This window comes from Peromyscus eremicus, chromosome 10, assembly GCF_949786415.1.
Source record: "Peromyscus eremicus chromosome 10, PerEre_H2_v1, whole genome shotgun sequence".
NCBI lineage: Eukaryota > Metazoa > Chordata > Mammalia > Rodentia > Cricetidae > Peromyscus > Peromyscus eremicus.
In genome coordinates this window covers 25,160,038-25,180,836 of record NC_081426.1, presented here as the reverse complement: position 1 = coordinate 25,180,836, position 20,799 = coordinate 25,160,038, and the positions used below count along the sequence as shown (strand labels likewise).

Sequence of the window (20,799 nt, the reverse complement as noted above, 5' to 3'; positions counted from 1 at the left end):
GCTTCCTTTACTACTTTGTGTGTCCCTTAAGTTCTGGGAATATATTTATAATGGCTAATGGGTATGTGTGTGTGTGTGTGTGTGTGTGTGTGTGTGTGTGTGTGTGTGTGTATTCAAGAGTTTGTGCATGTGCATGGATGTGTACTTGTGTGGTGCAGATGCACATGGACATGTGGAAGCCAGTAGACAGTATAAAATGTCCTCCTCTATTACTCTCTGCCTTATTTTGAATGACCAGGTTTCTCACTGACCCTGGAGCTCAACGTTCACATAGCCTGGCTGGCCAGCAAGCTCCGGAGACCTTCCTGCCTCCATCCTCCAGCACAGCTTTTACATGGTGCTCAGGATCAGAGTGCAGATCCTCATACTTGCATGGCAAGCAGTGTATTGACTGAACAACCTCCCTACAGCCTTTTTTGTTAACTCTGACCCCTGTTCACTCTCACAGGGACTTCTGTAGCTAGCTTTCCCATACCCACCTCTTCTTCCTTCCTTGTACAGGTCATATTTTCCCATTTTTTGCATATCTCATAGTTTTTGATGTTTTGGACATTTCAGATAATATTTTTATTGACTCTGGGTACTGGTGCCCCCTATCCAGGGCTTCTATTTGGTGGGAGAGGGGCAGCACACTCTGTCCTTGTATTTTTGAGGCAGAGCTTACTATGTAACTCAAGCTGGCCTTGACCACTCCATTCCCATTCCCTCAGCCTGGAAAGTGCTAAGATTACAGACACAGACCATCAAATCTAACATCAAGACTTACCATTTACTTGTTTGGTGACCGGCTGGATGATTTTAACAAAATCTACTTATCCCACAGTGTGAAGGCCTATGACATTTCCCCACAGGGAAATGTTGATTTGGGTAGTTAACCTTGAATGACATGGCTTTAGTCTTCCCTTTCCATGACCATCTAGCTGTTAAACTCTCATTGTGGCTTGTTTTTCTAATATTTGTAACAATGCCCTGGGGCACAACTTGTATACAAACTAGCCTACTGAATTACGGGTTACTCTGAGGGAACTGCTGCTGAGGTAAATATTTGATCTTTAGTCTTTCCCTAAGGAGAGTTCCCTAAAACTTTCTTGCAAACTGGAAAACACACAGTCTAGGCTGTATCTTCATAAAATCCAATCTTCTCTCGCTAAAACATAGCATTCTCAAGACTACCTTCAGGCATGAACTTTCCTGCTGTGTTTCAGGTGAAGTTGTTTTCTTTGGGGTAAGATCAGGGCAATCTGGGTCTTGTTTGTTTTGGGGGTTTGGTGCTAGGGGTTGAATCTTGGGCCACCTACACATGCTTTATCAGAACTATACCCCTAGTCAACAACTCCGTTTTAAGTCCTGCTCCCCTCCATTCCTCACGCAAAAATCTCTGAGCCCGGATTCTAGAAACGGGCAATGGTGAAAATGGTGAGCTTTTCTCTGAGATGTCCCCTTCCCCACCAATTCCAGGACTTAGTCTTTGGTGGAAAAACACACAGTAGGTTGAGGTTTCAACTTGCCTTTCCTGAGGTCAATAACCGCCTCACAAGTCAAAGTTGGGGCAAAAGCAGTCAGGTCCTAAATCATCTCAGTACGCCACACCCTGTTCCACAGGTAGGAATTGAGTAGAAAAAGGAGGCCCCACCTTCCTAGGACTCAGCCTCAGCAACAAGGAGTGGAATGTATCTAACTCATCCGAAGGGGAAAAGAAGCATTGACAGTCTTGATTCAAACTACTGCCTCTCACCTTATTAAATTTTCATTGATTTCTTGTTGTAACATTTGTTGTTCATCCTTACAACTATTACCAAAGCTTGTTTTCAAAAGAATCTTCAACAGCTTTGGAGTAGACTATGTCAGGGAAGCACCTAATACTGTCATGCTTAAGTCAATCCTATCTAAAAGCAAAGCTGAAGAGCTGAGTAGTTAGTGCCGACAGGGTCCCGAGGACCTGTAAAGCTGAAATGATGAACTATACAGTTCTGAGTAGAAACAATCTGGTAACCCCTGATCTACTGTCAGGCTCACCAATGCTGCTGGCCGAGAGTCAACACTTTGGGTAGCAAACAATAAATTGCTTAAAGTATCATCCTGGCTAAAAGCTTAGTCGGAAGTTCAAAATCTTGAGGCACTCTTCATATATAAAAAGGAAAAATTAAAGTTTTTTTCCACCCTTTTTTTTTTTCTGGTCTTGGTTTTTCGAGACAGGGTTTCTCTGTGTAGCCCTGGCTTTTCTGGACTCGATTTGTAGATCAGGCTGACCTCAAACTCACAGAGATCCTCCTGCTGCTGCCTTCCAAGGCATCACCACCACCCCTTATAGAGGCTTTTGCCTCATTCAGTAGCCCAGGCTGACCTTGAACTCTCACAATTCTCTGGCTCAGGCTCCTAAGCACTGGATTTACAGGTGTGTGCTGACACACCTGGCCAAAAATCTTTCACCAAGATGTTAAAAAATAAAAATAAAAAAATAAGATGGGGGCAACATCAACCAATCAAACAATTCTTTCTTCCATCAGATACCAGTTGAGTATCCTTTAATTCAATTCAATTCTGACACACTCTTCTTGGAATGTTAAATCTCATAGGTAAAAGTGTCAGCCACACAAGACTGCCTTCTGTTTCTGATGCCAATCACATGCTTCTGACTACTGACAAACTGAGGTGCACAACTCCCTCTTTGGGTTCAGTTAATTTAGTAGAGCACCTCACATAAAGTAGATAAACACTCGTGTTTACCTATTTTTTATCAGGGATATTACAAGGGGCACAAGATATTACAAGATCTTTTTTTTTTTAATTTATTTATTTATTATGTACACAGAAGAGGGCGCCAGATCTCATTACAGATGGTTGTGAGACACCATGTGGGTGCTGGGAATTGAACTCAAGACCTCTGGAAGAGCAGTCATCTCTCTGAGCCATCTCTCCAGCCTCACAAGATCTTTTTAAATGCATAAGGTAAGGCATGTGGGAAAGGGTGCAGAGCTTGTATTCCCACTCCCAGCAAACATGTTCAGCTGGAAGTTCTCTAAACCCCATCCTTTTGGGAGTTTATGGAGGCTTAATTATATAGGCATTATTGATTAAATCATTGGCCTTTAGTGATCAATTTAACCATCAGTCTCAGCTTGAGAGAAGAATTGAGAAGTCCCAACCTAAGGATGCCCTTCTGGCAACCAAGCTGAATCCTAAAAACTGAAGCCTGGCAACAACAGTCAACTCATTAGCACACAAGAAGACACTTACTACTTTGGAGATTTTAGAAGCAATAGGCCAGGAAACCAGATCAAATATATTGCAGTGTCACGGGTACCTACCAGACTAGTTTTTGGTTGTTGTTTTGTTTTTCGAGAGTTAAATGTATAAATATCTGACACGTGGAAAGTGCTCAGGGCTGTGGATATAACCCAGTGATGGAGTGCTTGTATAGCATGCACGCGCACGCGCACGCGCACACACACACACACACACACACACACACACACACACACATTTTCAACAAATGATAGCTATTATCACCATGTTAGAAACTATGGAAAGTAAATGTAAGTTACTCTTTCCTTAAAGTTTTCCCTAGAAACTTTAAAAGTTTGGAACTGGGAAAAGTACAAACTTTCAACAAAACTAGATGTAACTTTTTAGACCTAGCGTGCATAATAATACCTAATGAAAATCTCCCTGGAATTTTAAGCGCAAGCCCTACACACCGTAAACCACGAAAGATTCGTTTTTTCCAAAAACAAATGAATGAAAATAACCTTGAAGAAGGCCAAAACCAAGAGACCCACGTTTTTGGGTTTTGTTTTTCTTTTAAAAACAAAAAACAAAACAAACAAACAAAAAAAAACGGCAACAACTAGCTTTAACTTGTGATCTGGGCCTAGATAGTCCTTTCCGGTTCTGACCATCTCCACCCTTGCCCAGAGAAGGGTAGATACAGAATCCCTCAAGCTTCCACCTCGACTGTCACCGCAGCGAGGACGCCCCGTGGGTGGGGACGCGCGCCCGGGACCCACAGGCAGGGATTCCGTGGCTCTCCGCTCATAGTCCGTCGGGACTGGCGGCCGGTTACCTCGCAGTTGAACTCCATCTCGGCGTCCATGGTGACGATCCGCACCGTGAATGTCTTGGGCTGCTTCCTCTTGAGCGAGCTGAAGCTCATGCGGGAAGCGATGGCTCCAGCCATGGCGGGGGGTTCTGGCCTGGGACCCTCTCACCCCTAGGCCCGCGTTCTGGGTCTATTAGCCCCCCTGGAGGAGCTGCACAGGCCTCAGGGCCACCATGGTGGCCGGCCGGCCGGCCCGAGACAGACTTAGGCTGCGTGGGTCCCCAGCGGCCACCATGGGCCGCGAGGACCCGGCCCTCGGTGCGGAAAGCCGAGTCAAGGGACAGTCTCGGACAGCAGCGAGGACGGGACGCGGGGGCAGGAGCGGGCGCGGCCCGGCGCTCCGAGACTCGGGCTGGGGACGCCGGGGACGCCCCTGGACTGGAACCCTAGACGGCTGCGGCGCGGACGCCGCGCGCCTCTCAGCGGCCCGACGGGGGTCGCGGGGCCGCGCAGGAGCCGGGAGCGCACGCGCGCGTGCGTGCGTGTCTGTCACCCGCTCGGCTCCGCGCGCCCTCGGGAAGCGTCCTCCACCAACCCCCTCCTCAGCGACCCGCCGGGCCCCCGCCCCGCCCCGCCCTCAGGCCGCTCAGAACGCTACCCACGGAGGCAACCTAACCAGTCATTTCCCCGACACTGTGATTGGCTGGAACGCCAAAGGAAGCGGGACTTCCTCTCCGTCCCGCCTCCTCTAGGACCACTCCACCAATTGGAAGTTGCACTGAGCCAGGGGCGCGGGTCTGTACTCGGCGTTGAGTGGCTATAGGGGCGGTCACTCCGACCGCTTTTGTTCGTAAAGAATACGCCTACTCTAGCAAGACTGGTTGAGAAGGCGCAGGCGGCGCCTTTCCCGGGAAACCTGTAGAGGCCCCGGTGGCACCGCACGAGGTACGTCGCGATCAGAGACCGCCTGTCCAGAAGTGCGTTACCGCAGAGCTTAAGTCGTATTTGGGACACCGGCCGCAATTCCTTTTTGGCACCTAATTACTTGTATTGACCTGTATTTCTCAAACTTTAAAAACACGTAGAGAGGCTTCTTATAAGTGGCTCCCACTTTCCTGCCTGATCCTCCAGCTTCTCTTTAAGAGAATTACAATTACCAAATGGATGGTGACTGCCCTTCCTTACTAACTGAAGCTTGTTTAATACATACAGAAAGGTTTAGAAAGGTGTCTGACTAGGTTGAATCCTATGAAAATGAGCTACATCAAAAAGGATGGGAAAATTAAAAGCATTTTCATTTTGTCCTCTGCATTTTATTTATTTTTCTCCAAACTGCATATGTTGTGCCTAGGTCGCAAGACCACCACAGAGCCATTATCCGATGCAAGCACACAGAGGTTTTTATAACAAAACCAGCCGGGCGGTGGTGGCGCACGCCTTTAATCCCAGCACTCGGGAGGCAGAGCCAGGCGGATCTCTGTGAGTTCGAGGCCAGCCTGGGCTACCAAGTGAGTTCCAGGAAAAGGCGCAAAGCTACACAGAGAAACCCTGTCTTGAAAAACCAAAAAAAAAAAAAAAAAAAAAAAAAAAAACAAAACCAGCAAGCTTGGTCAGCCATCCAACATCTGACACAGCGAGTGGAGGAGGAGAACACCCTGAGCACTCACTTGAAGGGGTTTATATAGGAAAGGTTTACATGCAGCTTGGGATTGGACGAGGGGGTTAGGGGTGAGGTAGTTCTTTTTTTGTTTGTTTTGTTTTTCGAGATAGGGTTTCTCTGTGTAGCTTTGGAGCCTGTCCTGGATCCCGCTCTGTAGCCCAGGCTGGCCTCGAAGTCACAGAGATCCACCTGCCTCTGCCTCCGAGTGCTGGGATTAAAGGCATGCTCCACCACTGCCCGGCTGTGAGGTAGTTCTTTGAAGTTACTGGCTGAACTATAAGCATGAACTGATGGCTAACAGGATTCAGGGTATCTACAGAGACATACATTTTTTACTACCTATGTCCTGCTTTTGTTGAATCCAGGATATATACATTCAGATTTATTGTTCCAGTCCTACTCTCCTCTAAAGTAAACTTCTGGTCAGTTGAGTCCATTACTCCCCATATCTTGTTTTGCCAAGTCCAGGATACATAGATTTATTGTCCCAGCCTTATAAGTTCAACTTCTGGTCACTTTTAAAACTGCTGATCAGCAAATACCTTTGGAGGAGTGTGGGAGCCCGTTTTCAGGTTCCTTGTGGCTTTACCCAGAAGGTCCACATAGAGGATGATTAAGACCACAGGCCTGAGTGCAGGTGTCTGAGATGGTCTGCACTTGGCTGTGCTGGGTGGTGGGTGGGGTGTCTTTTGCTCCACCCCTTGGCGTCTCTATAAATACCCTGAGGCAGAGACAGTCAGGGCCTGTTGGAAAAGGTTCCAGGCCCCCTTGAGGCTATCCTTTATTTTCTATCTGTTTATCTCTGCAATATTCTCCGCAATAAATCCTTCTATCTAATATTTCCTGATGCTCACACTCAAGAAAACTCTGGGGAGCTGTGGGGGTGGTGGGTAAACACCCCACAGAGGAGGGGAGGGGGAAGCGCCTCTCAAGATGGCTACTGATTTTTCCCTTTCACATACATGTAGTACTTGTACCTTAATGTCATCAAGTGCTATATATAGGAGAATTTCTGCTTTCTAGGGGAGTTATAGAGTTTTATTTTAAAGATATATGTCCCAATCACTGTCCTGTTGCTGTGAAGAGACACCATAACCAAGACAACTCTTTCTTTCTTTATTTATTTATTTTTTTTGTTTGTTTGTTTGTTTTTTGAGACAGGATTTCTCTGTGTAGCTTTGGAGCCTGTCCTGGATCTCGCTCTGTAGACCAGGCTGCCTCGAACTCAGAGAGATCCACCTGCCTCTGCCTCCTGAGTGCTGGTATTAAAGGCATATGCCACCACTGCCTGGCTAAGACAACTATTATAAAAGAAAACATTTAATTGGGGGCTTGCTTACAGTTTCAGAGGTTTAATCCATTATGTGGGGATCATGGTGGTATGCATGGTGCTGGAGCAGTAGCTGAGAGTTATATACTGATCTGTAGGCTTAGGAAAAAACTGAGGCGATAGAGTCTCATGCTTGACTCAGATCTAGAAAGACAAGGCTAGATAGAAATGGGACCTCGGTCTGCTCTTAATAGTGTGCTACAGAGGCTTCTAATGTCTCATTGTTGAATGCTGTGGATATCACTCTGTAAAAATAAACACTGATTGGCCAGTAGCCAAACAGGAAGTATAGGCGGGACTAACAGAGAGAAAAATTGAGGGAACAAAAAGGAGAGGGGAAGACTGCTGGAGCCGCCACCATGACAAAAAAAAATATAAGGTACCGATAAGCCACGAGCCACGTGGCAAAGTATAGATTAATAGAAATGGGCTAAGTATAAGAGTAAGAGCTAGACAATGATAAGCCTGAGCTAATGACCAAACAGTTTAAATAATGTAAGAGTCTGTGTGTTTATTTTATAAACGGGCTCCAGGACTGGCAGAACTTGGTGGGAGCTGGAGAGAAATTCTCCAGCTACAGTTGAAGCTTCAAAAAATGAGACTAACAAGAACAAAATTTAAGGATTTATATGTATGACAATGTCATAATGAAACCCATTTTTGTTTGCACAGAAAGTTTAAAAAGCATTACATGAATAACATGATTGGAATCCTATAGTATTCAGCAGACATTGTTGTTAGAACTATACTTGTATGGTGACCCCAGGAAGCACCAGTCGGGAAGGGAACTGTTGCCTGGACCCACCAGAGAGGATGCCACCAAAGTGATCCTTCAGGGTACTGTGGGCTTGGTGTGGGATTCTCTTCATTTTTATTGCTTCAATTCTTCTCTGCTGGTGGGAAAACCAAATTGGACTCTTCCCTGGGCTTCCCACAGAGACAACAAATAACCCAGGACCAAAGACACTGCCAGCAAATGAGTGATGTGGGGAAGCCACAGAGGAGAAGCAAAAGGAAGTGGATCACACAGCAGGAGCTAAAATATAATGTTGATGATCAGTAACAATTCATTTTTATAGAAGACTTCCTAGGTACTAGGCTCAGGACTAATCTGCAAAATACTCTATTTAAAGTTCCTGGGAAGATGTCCAGGTAAGATAGGTTGCTCTGAATCTCAAAAGAAAGAGCCATAGCCGGGCGGTGGTGGCGCACGCCTTTAATCCCAGCACTCGGGAGGTAGAGGCAGGCGGATCTCTGTGAGTTCAAGGCCAGCCTGGTCTCCAAAGTAAGTTCCAGGAAAGGCGCAAAGCTACACAGAGAAACCCTGTCTTGAAAAACCAAAAAATAAAAAATAAAAATAAAATTAAAAAAAAAAAAAAAAAGAAAGAGCCAGAAATGAAAATAGGTATGATAGGGGTTGGAGATAGCTCAGTGATTAAGAGCATTTAGTGCTGTTACACAGACCCTGAGTTCAATCCCCAGTACCCAAGTGGGACAGCTCTCAACAGCCTGTAAATCCAGCTCCAGGAGATCTGATGCCCTCTTGCTGGGCTCCTCAGGCACCTGCACTCACATGCAGGTTACAACACACACAATTAAAAAAATAAAATGGGTGAGGTGGCTGAAGAGATGGCTCTGGTTAAGAGCACTGGCTCCTCTTCCAGAGGACCTGGGTTCAATTCCCGACACACACTGTAGCTCCTAACCATCTGTAACTCTAGTTCCAGGGCATCTAAATGTGGTGCATAGATAAACTTGCAGTCAAAACATCCACACACATAAAATAAAAAAATAGTAATTTTCAAAAATAGCGTAGGAGCTGGAGAGATGACACAGAGAGTTAAGAACACTGACTGCACCGAGTATGATAGTGCACACGCCTTTAATCCCAGCACTGGGAAGAGGAGACAGGAAGATCTGTAAGTGTGAGGCCATGCCAGCTAGACTGTAAGTTCCAGGACAGCCAGGGATACATAGACAGGCCCTGTCTCAAACAAACAAACAAACAAACAAACAAACAAAAAACAGTAACAACGACCAAAAAGCACTGGCTGCTCTTCCAGAGTACCCAGGCTTGCTTTCCAGAACCCATATAGTGGCTCACAACTGTCTGTACCTGGATCCAGTGCCCTCTTCTCACTCACTCAGGCACCAGGCACACAAGCAGTGCAAGTAAAAAACCACACGCATAAAAAAAAAATAATTATAATATCTTTAAGGGAGAGATGGCTCAGCGGTTACTGCTCTTCCAGAGGACCCAGGTTCAATTCCCAGCACCCACATGGCAGCTCACAACTGTCTGTAACTCCAAGATCTGACACCTTCACACAGATATACATGCAGGCAAAACACCAATGCACATAAAATTTAAAAAATACATTAATTAAAAAAAATCTTAAAAAATAGCCGGGCGGTGGTGGCACACGCCTTTAATCCCAGCACTTGGGAGGCAGAGCCAGGAGGATCTCTGTGAGTTCGAGCCCAGCCTGGGCTACCAAGTGAGTTCCAGGAAAGGCACAAAGCTACACAGAGAAACCCTGTCTCGAAAAAAAAAAAAAAAAATCTTAAAAAATAGATTATGGCCATTTGTTGTGGATTATTTTAACTATGTAAAGATGTGTTACATTTGTTTATGTGCAGGATATTACTTTAACTGGGTAAAGGTGTGTTACATTTGTTTATGCTGCATTTGTTTAATGATGTAAGGATGTGCATTTAATTATATGAAGATATGTTATATCTGTTTCATCTTGCCTGCCTAAGGTACCTGATTGGTCTACTAAAAAGCTGAACAACCAATAGCTAGGCAGAGAAAGGATAGGTGGGGCTGGCAGGCAGAGAGAATAAATAGGAGGAGTCTTGGCTCAGAAAGAAAAAGAAAAGAGAGAGAGGAGAGAAGGAGAGACTGAGGGACACAAGAAGCCAGGCAGCCACCAGACAGACAGACACAGGAAGCAGTGAAAGTAAGATACACAGAAGGAAAGGAAAGTAAAATGCCCCGAGGCAAAAGGTAGATAAAGAGAAACAGGTTACTTTAAGTTAAAAGAGCTAGCCAGAAATGAGCCTAGCAGAAGCTAGGCCAGGCAAAGCACATAGAACTAATAAGAATTCTCAGTGTCATGATTTGGGAGCTGGTTGGGAGCCTAAAAGAAAAAGCCTGGCCGGGTGGTGGTGGCGCACACCTGTAATCCCAGCACTCGGGAGGCAGAGGCAGGTGGATCTCTGTGAGTTCAAAGCCAGCCTGGTCTACAGAGCTAGTCCAGGACAGGCTCCAAAGCTACAGAGAAACCCTGTCTCAAAAAAACAAAAACAAAAACAACAACAACAAAAAAAGCCTGATACAGCCATTCTTTCCGGTAACATACGCCTTTAATTCCAGTACTCCGGAGGCAGAGGCAGGTGTATCTTAAGAGCTCCAGGCCAGTCAAGGCTACATAATGAGACTGAGCTAACAAAGGTTCACGCGGAATCCTTCCAGTGGAAACTCATAAAAGAAATATTTTTTGTGAGGCTGGTAATGTAACTCAGTTAATCCTGTGCTTGCCTAGCATGCACAAAATCCTGGGCCCATGATGGTACAACCCTATGATCCTAGCACTCGAGGTGGAAACAGGAGGTTCACAAGTTCAGGGTCATCCTCAACCATGTGGGGAATCTGATGCATTCCAGTAGTTGTATTTCTAACGACCAGTTTGCTTTTTTTTTTGTGTGTGTGTGGTTTTTTGAGACAGGGGGTTCAGGGTTTCTCTGTGTAGTTTTGGTGCCTGTCCTGGATCTCGCTCTGTAGACCAGGCTAGCCTTGAACTCACAGAGATCCACCTGGCTCTGCCTCCCGAGTGCTGGGATTAAAGGCGTGCGCCACCACCGCCCGGCCATTTTTTTTTTTTTTAATGACATGTTGTGGTTTACACCTTTTTGAAAGTAATCTATATACATCTTTTAAAAACTGAAGCCAGGTTTGGTGGTCCACACATGTAGTTCTATCACTCAAAAGGCTGAGACACTAAAGATGGCAGGAGCTTTGAGGCAAGCCTGTACTACATAGCAAGAAATTGTCTCCAAAAAGGGAGTGGAAAGGGAATGTGTTGGGGAAGTCTGGGGAGAGGAGTGAGGAGTTTTGGCTGGATAAGGTCAAATACATTGTTTACATGTATGAAATTGTCAAAGAATAAATGTAAAAAGACTCTTTAGATAGAAAGATCCCACTTTTGGAGGCAGAGGCAGGTGGATCTCTGAGTTGCGGGCCAGTCCGGTCTATATGGTGAGACCCTTTCTTTAAAAATGAACAGGAGCTGAGGCTGTGCCTCAGTTAGTAGAGTGTTGCCCTGCATGCACAACAACATGGGTTCAATCCCCAGCACCAAATAAACCCGTGTCAGTAATTCAAGAATTCCGGAGGAACATCAGAAGTTCAAGGTCATCCTCCCTGACACAGTTCAAGGCCAACTTGGGATATATGAGATCCTGCATCAGAAAAAAAGGGGGAGGGGTAAGAAATGAAAAGAGGGAAGGAGAAGAAAAGAGAGGGAAAGGGAGTAAGGAGGAGGCTGGGGTGTGAAGGTAGAGGACTAAGCTAGCAAATATGAGGCTAAGTCCCATCTCTGCAGCAACATACAATAAGTCAAAAAGAACCAAGCCAGGGAGATGGTGCAGTGGGTAAAAGCCCCTGCTGACAAGCCTGATTATCGGAGTTCCATTCCTGGGACCCACATGGTAGAAGGAGAAAACACACTCCCAAAAGTTGTCCTCTGACCTCCACAGGTGTGCCAAAGCACACTCAGGCACTCCTACACACACACACACACACACACACACACACACACACACACTCTCCAAAACAAAAACAACAACAACAAAAAACAAACAAACAAACCACCAGGCAGTGGGGCGCACGCCTTTAATCCCAGCACTCTGGAGGCAGAGCCAGGCGGATCTCTGTGAGTTCAAGGCCAGCCTGGGCTACGGAGTGAGATCCAGGACAGGCTCCAAAGCTACACAGAGAAATCCTGTCTCGAAAAACTAGGGAAAAAAAAAAAAGATACTTTATTGATGTTTCAACAATTTTTCTACTACTGTTCCTGGATCCAATGTAGGCTCCAATGTAGCATTTAGTTATTTCTCCTTCCTCTCCTACATCCCATAATACTCCCACAGTCTTTCCTTGCATCTTATGACCTTGACAGTTTTTTTTTTTTTTGGAGAGTCAACTAAATATTTTCAAATGTCTCTCAGTGTGGCTTTGTCTTCCGTTTTCTAATATTCAGGGATTTTGCTTTGGTTTTGGAAACAGAGTCTAAACAAATAGCCCATCCTGGGCTGGAATTCAGTATCCGACCCCTCAGCCTCCCAATAACACACACTCAGTTCTGGGTGCTTCTGTGAGCCGAGCCACATTCCTTTATGATAGCATGAAAAGAGAAGCCACATAAGGAGGTTCTTGCTTACTAGCAATCTGGGAGGTGACCTGACCCATTAAACATACCGGGCCCTGGTGATCTTTCTGTGGTGGGGATGCTTTTCCTAAGTGCCATTCTGAGGCACTGAGTTGGCTTTTGTTTTGTTTGAAATAGAATCTCACTGTGTAACCCTGCCTGGCCTAGATCTGCCTGCCTCTGCCTCAAGAGTGCTGGGATTAGGTAAAGGCTTGCACCCCCATCACTGAGGAACTGAGTTTGAACGGGAGCAAGCTGCAGATAATAACTTCCATGTGAGAGAGCAATGGTAGGTAACCATTGTTAGAAATCTAGCTGTCCCTTGCTCAACTGTGATGAGAAAACGTTAAATTTCAGACGTGAAAATCCGTATGTATTTACCTGCATGCTGTTGAATACTGGGAGGAATCTTGCCCTGTCCTGTCCTGCCCTACTCTGATTACCTGTAAGGTGAATCATCCCTTGGTTCCATTTATCCTGTCCTGGCTCTGGGCCCACAGATTTTAAGGATAGTGTACTACTGGAGGAAAAGGACCTTGTCTATACAAGCCACTGTCTAATCCACAATTTACTGCTGTTTCTTTGTTCCATATATTGATACTTTGGGTTTTTTGTTTGTTTGGTTGGTTTTTGGTTTTTGGAGACAAGGTTTCTCTGTGTAGTTTTGGTGCCTGTCCTGGATCTCACTCTGTAGTCCAGTCTGGCCTGGAATTTATAGAGATCTGCCTGGCTCTGCCTCCTGAGTGCTGGGATTAAAGGTGTGTGCCGCAGCCCGGCTGTTTTTTTTTTTTTTTTTTTTTTTTTTTTTTTTTTTTTTAAGATTTATTTATTTATTATGTATACAGCATGTATGACTTCAGTCCAGAAGAGGGCACCAGATCTCATTACAGATGGTTGTGAGCCACCATGTGGTTGCTGGGAATTGAACTCAGGACCTCTGGAAGAGCAGTCAGTGCTCTTAACCTCTGAGCCATCTCTCCAGCCCCCCCGGCTGTTTGTTTTTAAGGCAGGGTCTCACTGTCTGAAACAAGCTGGCCTTGAACTTGAGATCTTTCTGCCTCAGACTCCTGGGTGCTGAGATTATAGGCATTCATACTGAAGAGGCCTAAAAACATTAGTGCAGCCATGACAGGCTGCAAACTAACAATACCAGAACTAGACCTCACCCTTACAATAACCAGGAAAAGCCACAAACTGTACCCTGCAGGGGACCAATCAGAATTGAGACAAGTACTAGATGCTCCAGAACATTAAGGATTTCTGTGCAGCAACGCCAGTACCAATCCCTGCTTGACAAGACTTCTGCTGCCCCACTCCTGCCCAGTCAGGAGTTCAACCCCCATCTGAATCCGGAATTCCCCTACCGCCCTCCATCCTTCACTCCTTAAAAACCTTGCCTCAACTGAGCTTGATACTCTCCCTGATTCACCCCACCCGCTGTGTCAGAACAGACAGAAAGCCCAAGCTTGGGCTTGCAACAAAGGCTCTTTGCTTTTGCATACGAACTCAGACTCCTGGTGGTCTCTGGGGGGCTCACGACGCAGGCATAACAACACCAGGCTGATACTTTTTGAGTCTTAAGCTGATATTCTATTAGTTTTCTAGGGCCACTTTTACCAAAGCACCCTAAAATGGGTCACCTAGAAAAACGGAAGTTTCAAGCAGGGGAAATGGTCCAGTGGGTAGCACACTTGCCCTACAGCATAGTGACCTGAGTTTGAATCCCGCCGCCTCCTCCCCCACTCCCCACCCCCCACCCCCCCCACCCCCCCACCCCCCCACCCCCCCACCCCCGCCGCCCATGTAAAAGTCAGGCAACAGCGGTGCACAGACTTGTGATCCCAGTGCTCCTGTAGAGACACGGGGACAAAGAGGAGAATCCCCGGAGGTCTGAGAGCCTCGAGAAATATTTGGTGTCTGAAGCACCAAACAGCAAAGAGACACTGCCTCAAACAAGGTAGAAGGCAAGGGCTGACACCCGGGGTTGCCTCTAACCTCCACTATGTCGTGATTCTCATGCATTCGCATACAAACACAAGAGAAAGGAAGCAGGGAAGGAGGGATTGTCTGTCTCACTCTGGACGCAGTAAGTCCGAGACAAAGGAGTCAATCAAGATTGCACTTCCTCTGATGCCTACAAGGGGAAGGGCCGGTCCTCACCTTTCCAGCGTCTGGCAGCCCCAGACGCTTGGCTTGGATCAGCGTATCTCTCCAGTCCTTGCAAAGCTTCTTCTCAGATTTCCTCACACCATTTTCCCTTAGCACTTGTCTGCCTCTGGTCAAATTCCCCCACTTTATTACAACACCTACTACTGTGGCGAAACACCATGAGCAAGCCAATTTATTTATTTATTTATATTTAATTTTAAAATTATTTATTTATTTATTCCTTTTATCAGCTTGATACAGTACAAATTCTTATCCTAATAGTGAAATGTTTCAGTGAAGTTTGCCCAGTGATTGAGTAAAACCAAAACTTATTATAAGCCACAGTCATCCTAGGGTCCCCCCTGCTATACAGCCTCCCTGGTTCTGTGGGTTGCAGTTTTTGTTTTGTTTTTTTATTTGAGACAGGGTCTCTGCATAGCCCTGGCTGTCCTGGAACTGGCTCTGTAGCCCAGGCTAGCCTGTCTCCCGAGTGCTGGGATTCAAGGTGTGCACTACCACCCCCGGCTTCATCTTAGTTTCTTTATCATATCCAATACCTCCTCTGCTTGTGCTCATATGATGCTGCTATTGCTCTTCAGATTAAACTAAGTCAATGGCCAGAAGTCAGCTCCAATAGCCACAAAAAGCAGTTGCTAGAGTCCAAACAAACCACAGCAACAGTCAGATTTACTCAGCAGAACCATCTTCCAGCTTGAACTTCCAGGCTAAGATGGTGCCATCTTGTGGCAATAGTTTGTGCACACAGTTTATAATTCATTCCATGCCAGCCGCTTTGAAACTGTTCAATAGCTGAGATAAGTTTGGGGGAGCACTTGTACTATTTATCACTTGCACACAGACTGGATTTTATTAATATGCTTATGCAGTGCTGTGTCAAAGTCACATCTTTCATATCTGCATATCATGTCTAGGACCCAAGGGCTGGGACTTAGTCTTGTGGCTCATGCCCCAGCAGAGGCATGAAAGCTTTCTAGTCTCTATGTCTCCTGCTTGGGGTCCCATAGGAGCTGGAGGATTCAGTTCTCTGGGAGCAGTTGGGCCTGAGCATAAAAGCCCATCAATAAGGAGCAGGTGACAGTGCCACAGCTGGGTAATTTGTCTCTTTGCTCTTCTGCAGCCTATTCGCTGATGATCTATTTGTCCCAGGGAATAGATGGTGGCAGGTTTGTCCATATTTCACATTTGTGAACCTGCCTGCTCCTCTCGGCCCAATGCTGCTCATCTGTCAATGCCCCTGGCTCCTCTCATTTCATTCCATGAGTGGACAGCAGGCCTTGGCAAAGAGTTCTGAAGGTGGATTCTAAGAGGGTGGGTTGGGAAGGGAATGGAGAGAGGAGGGGAGGAGGGAGGGAGGGAAGCCGAGAGCAGGGGCCTGTTCCCTGCAGAGGGGGAAGGGATGGTTGGGAGACACATTCAGGAGAGAGAGAGAGAGATGCCCCAGACTTAGAGTGGACAGGAGGGGATCTTAGAGCAAGGGGATGGATGGGAAGGTAGAGGAAGGGGGTGTGAGACAGGTGTGAGACAGGAGGCCTTGGGGATGCTGGGGAGGCTGGCTTGTGGAAGAGAGGTTGAAAGCACTAGGGGTAAAATTCTTGCTTAGCATTCTTATAACTCTGGGTTCTGCCTTCAGGCCTGAAAAGGGAGGATATGCTGAGCTTGAGGACTGAGTCCAATTCAAATCATGAAGTCGGACCTCCTGCAAAACCTAAAGGTAGTAACCAGCTTCCAATATGCCCTTGACATTCTTGGATGTTGGTGTTCACGCACTTGGTACAAGGAAATGAACCTAGGGTCTTTGTATCCTAGGCAAGTGTTCTACTGATGAACTAGATCCTCAGCCCTCTTTTTAACATTTTAGTTTGAGATATGGTCTCACTAAATTGTATAAGTCAGCCTTGAACTCACTCTGTAGCCCAGACATCCTACGCACTTGGGATCCTCCCGACACAGCCTCCTCGTAGCTGGGATTAGAGGCCCAGCTGGTATTCACACTCTTGTATGGCCCACTCCCACACTGACCAGGCTTCCATGTGTAACCAAGAGGATGGGTAGAAATGACAGATTGCAACCTACTTCTAACTGGGATAACTTCATCTTCTGGTTTCTGAGACTGAGTAGATTCCTGGGACAAGGGACTTTCTGTGCAAAAACAGAGACATTCCAGTATAAACTGGATTATTTTGGTCATTCTAACTAGGGTAGAGGAATAGGCATTGAGGCTATCTCTCTAGTTAGCTGCCATGTATCATGGTTCATATGAGTCTGTTGTCCACTGCTATAATAAAATAATTGAAGATAAGTAATTGAAAAAGCAAAGAAATTTATTTATTATAGTTCTGAAGACTGGGAAGTTCAAGGGTGACGGGCTGCATCTGGAGAGGTCCTTCTTGCTAGCCAGGACTCTACAGAGTCAAGAGATGACATAGAATATCATATAATAGCAAGAGAAAGCCAACACAGCCAAACTTGTTTTATATTTATATTCTATCTGGGGACAGAATCCAGGCTTCATATATGATGTAACACAGGGCTACACCTTAGTCTTACAATACATCCACTCTCATGACCTGCTTCCTCAGTAACCCACTGGTCCATTAATTCATGAATTGATTAACCATTCATGAGGTCAGCATCCTTACGACCCCATCACCTTCCAAAAGTTCCATTTCCGCCGGGCGGTGGTGGCGCACGCCTTTAATCCCAGCACTCGGGAGGCAGAGCCAGGCGGATCTCTGTGAGTTCGAGGCCAGCCTGGGCTACCAAGTGAGTCCCAGGAAAGGCGCAAAGCTACACAGAGAAACCCTGTTTCGAAAAACCAAAAAACAAAACAAAACCAAAAGTTCCATTTCCAATTGCCATTAATGTATAACTTTAAGGACCAAGTTTTTAACACATGAAATCTGGGGGACAAATACTCAAAACATTTCACACAAAATAGGGAGTAAAACCTGTCTTCCATCTCTCCTAGTCAACAGTGGAATGTTCCAGAGCCAATCTATTTCATCTTCCTGCCCATCCCCAGCTTAGGTTGAGGGAGGAGGGAAAAATCCTTTTTAGAAATGCAGCGGTCTGATCGATTGTGTCCTTTGCCTTACAGAAGCTTCTCAGTTTCAGGAGGTCTCATTTATTAATTGTCGACCTCAGTGTCTGTGCTACTGGTGTTATATTCAGGAAGTAATCTCCTGTGTCAATGCATTCAAGGCTACTTCCCACTTTCTCTTCTACCAGGTTCAGTGTAACTGGATTTATATTTACGTCTTTGACCTATTTGGCCTTGAATTGTGTGCATGTCCATAGATATGAATCTATTTGCGTCCTTCTACATGTTGATATCAAGTTATGCCAGCACCACTTGTTGAAGATGCTTTCTTTTTTCCACTGTACTATTTTGGCTTCTTTGTCCAAAATCAGGTGCTCATAAGTGTGTAGATTTATGTCAGGGTCTTCAATTCAATTCCATTGATCCACGTGTCTGTTTTTATGCCAATACCAAGCTGTTTTTATTACTATAGCTCTACAGTAAAGCTTGAGTTAGGGATGGTGGTGCTTCTGGAAGTTCCTTTATTGTACAGGGTTGTTTCAGCTATCCTGGGTTTTTTGTTTTTCCATATGAAGCTGAGTGTTATTCTTTCAAGGTCTGTGAAGAATTGTATTGGGATTTTGATGGGGATTACCTTGAATCTGTAGATTGCTTTTGGTAAACTTGTTATTTTTACTATGTTAATCCTACCTATCCAAGAGCATGGCAGCCTACAGAATGGAAAAAAATTATCACCAACTCCACATTTGACAGAGGGCTGATCTCCAAAATATATAAAGAACTAAAGAAACTAGACATCAAAATACCAAATAATCCAATTAAAAATGGGGTACAGATCTAAACAGAGAATTCTCAACAGAAGAATCTCAAATGGCTGAAAGACATTTAAGGAATTGCTCAACATCCTTAGTCATCAGGGAAATGCAAATCAAAATGACTCTGAGTTACCATCTTACACCTGTCAGAATGGCTAAGATCAAAAACAGTAATGACAACCTATGTTGGAGAGGATGTGGAGTAAGGGGAATACTCCTCCACTGTTGGTGGGAATGCAAACTTGTATATCCACTTCGGAAACCAGTATGGCAGTTTCTCAGAAAATTGGGAATCAAGCTACCTCAAGACCCAGAAATACCACTCTTGGGCAAATACCCAAAGGATGCTCAATCATACCACAAGGACACTTGCTCAGCTATGTTCATAGCAGCATTATTCATAATAGCCAGAACCTGGAAACAGCCTAGATGCCCCTCAACCGAAGAATGGATAAGGAAAATGTGATACATCTACAGAATGGAGTATTACTCAGAGGTTAAAAAAAAAACAAAAAAACAAAAAAAACAATGAAACTTGCAGGCAAATGGTTGGAACTAGAAAAAATCTTCCTGAGTGAGGTAACCCAGACCCAGAAAGAGAAACATGGTATGTACTCACTCATAAGTGGATATTAGATGTAAAGCAATCCATAACCAGGCTACAATCCACAGCCCCAGAGAAACTAGGTAGCAAGGAGGATTACCCTGGGAATGGGAAATAGATGAGATCTCCTGGGTAAACTGGGCGGGGGAGGGGGAATGGAAGTGGGGGTTTGGAGGTGGGAACATGAGGGATTGAGATAGCTGAGTTGGGGGAGGGACAGAGAGGGAGAGCAATGAAAGAGATATATTGATAGAGGGGTTTAGGGAGAAACCTGGTACCAGGGAAACTCCCAGGAATCCACAAGGATGACCCCAGCTAAGACTCCTAGCAATAGTGGAGGGGGTGCCTGAACTGGCCTTCTCCTGTAATCAGATTGGTGAATACCCTAATTGTCATCATAGAACCTTCATCCAGTAACTGATGGAAGCAGATACAGAGATCCACAGCCAAGCACTGGGCCAAGCTCCGGTAGTCTAGCTGAAGAGAGGAAAGAGGGATTGTATGAGCAAGAGAGGGGGGGTCAAGATCATGATAGGGAAACCCACAGAGACAGCTGACCTGAGCTCGTGGAAGCTCACAGACTCAAGACCGACAGATCAAGACCGACAGACAGCTAGGGGGCCTTCATGGGACCGACGTAAGCCCTCTGCATGTGGGTGATAGTTGTATAGCTTGGTCTGTTTGTGGCCCCTAGCAGTGAGATCAAGATTTGTCCCTGGTGCATGAGCTGGTTTTTTGCAACCTATTCCCTATGGTAGGAGGCCTTGCTCAGCCTTGATGGAGTGGGGAGGAGCTTGGTCCTGCCTCAACTTGGTAAGCCATGCTTTGTTGACTCCCATGGGAGGACTTACCCTTTCTGAGGAGTGGATTGGGCGGGGTGGGGGTGGGGGGGTGGGGGGTGGTAGAAAGGAGGTGGGGGGAGGGGGAGAGAATTGGATGAGAGGAGGGAGGGAAACTATGGTTGGTATGTAAAATAAATGGAAAAAAATTTAATAAAAAAAGTGAGAGGTCTCACTGTAGTGGCACACATCTTTAACCCCAGCACTCAGCAGTGAGTTTGAGGCCAGCCTGGTCTACAGAGTGAGTTCCAGGATAGTCAGGAATGTTACACAGAGAAATCCGGTCTCAAAACAAAACAAAACAAAACAAAACAAAACAAAACAAAACAAAACAAAGACAAGAAAGAAAGGAAAGAAGGAGGGAAGGAAGGAAGGAAGGAAGAAAGAAAGGCAGGCAAGCAGACAGACAGACAAAGATTTGTAAGAAAGCTGCAAGTCATCCCCTTTTCGGGTTCTCTTGAAAATTATTGTGGACCAGCCTTAATAATCATCTTCCCAGGGTTCCAGAAGAGAAACTACGAACATCGAGAATTACTTTCGGGAAAAGAATCTAAGTACACCAAGCTCTTAGTCCATCTACTTCATTCTTCTGGGATAAAATCCTATCTACACAGCTTCAGTTCTGTTCTCATGCCTCGCTCCTTTCTTGTCTGATTCCTCTACACTTATCTGCCATCCCCTCTAAGTTCTAGCTTAATTCTCTCGTCTTAGTTCTGCCCCTTGGTCTTTCTCGTCTCATTCTTACCCACCTAGTTCTTCCCATCTGGCTCTTCCTCATCTTACATCTCATTCTTCTAGTTCTCCTGTGCCTTGCAGCACCATTTCTCTTTCCTTTCCTTCTTCTCACCCACCTCAGCATACGACGGAGGCA

The 20,799-nt window shown here is 45.6% G+C and overlaps 1 protein-coding gene across 4 annotated transcripts in view; it reads right to left on the bottom strand.

Moving 5' to 3' along the window:
* Nf2 (NF2, moesin-ezrin-radixin like (MERLIN) tumor suppressor) overlaps positions 1-4,559 on the bottom strand; it is an 89,663-nt gene extending 85,104 nt beyond the window's left edge. For 2 of the 4 annotated variants that reach the window (XM_059275553.1, XM_059275554.1), the window contains exon 1: positions 4,064-4,556. In XM_059275553.1, the coding sequence (XP_059131536.1) occupies positions 4,064-4,177 (114 nt within the window). In that variant the 5' untranslated portion in view covers positions 4,178-4,556. Of the gene's footprint in view, positions 1-4,063 lie in introns of all 4 variants that reach the window. The other 2 variants (XM_059275555.1, XM_059275552.1) reach the window with 2 other exon arrangements.
* Between the last annotated feature and the right edge of the window lie 16,240 nt (positions 4,560-20,799).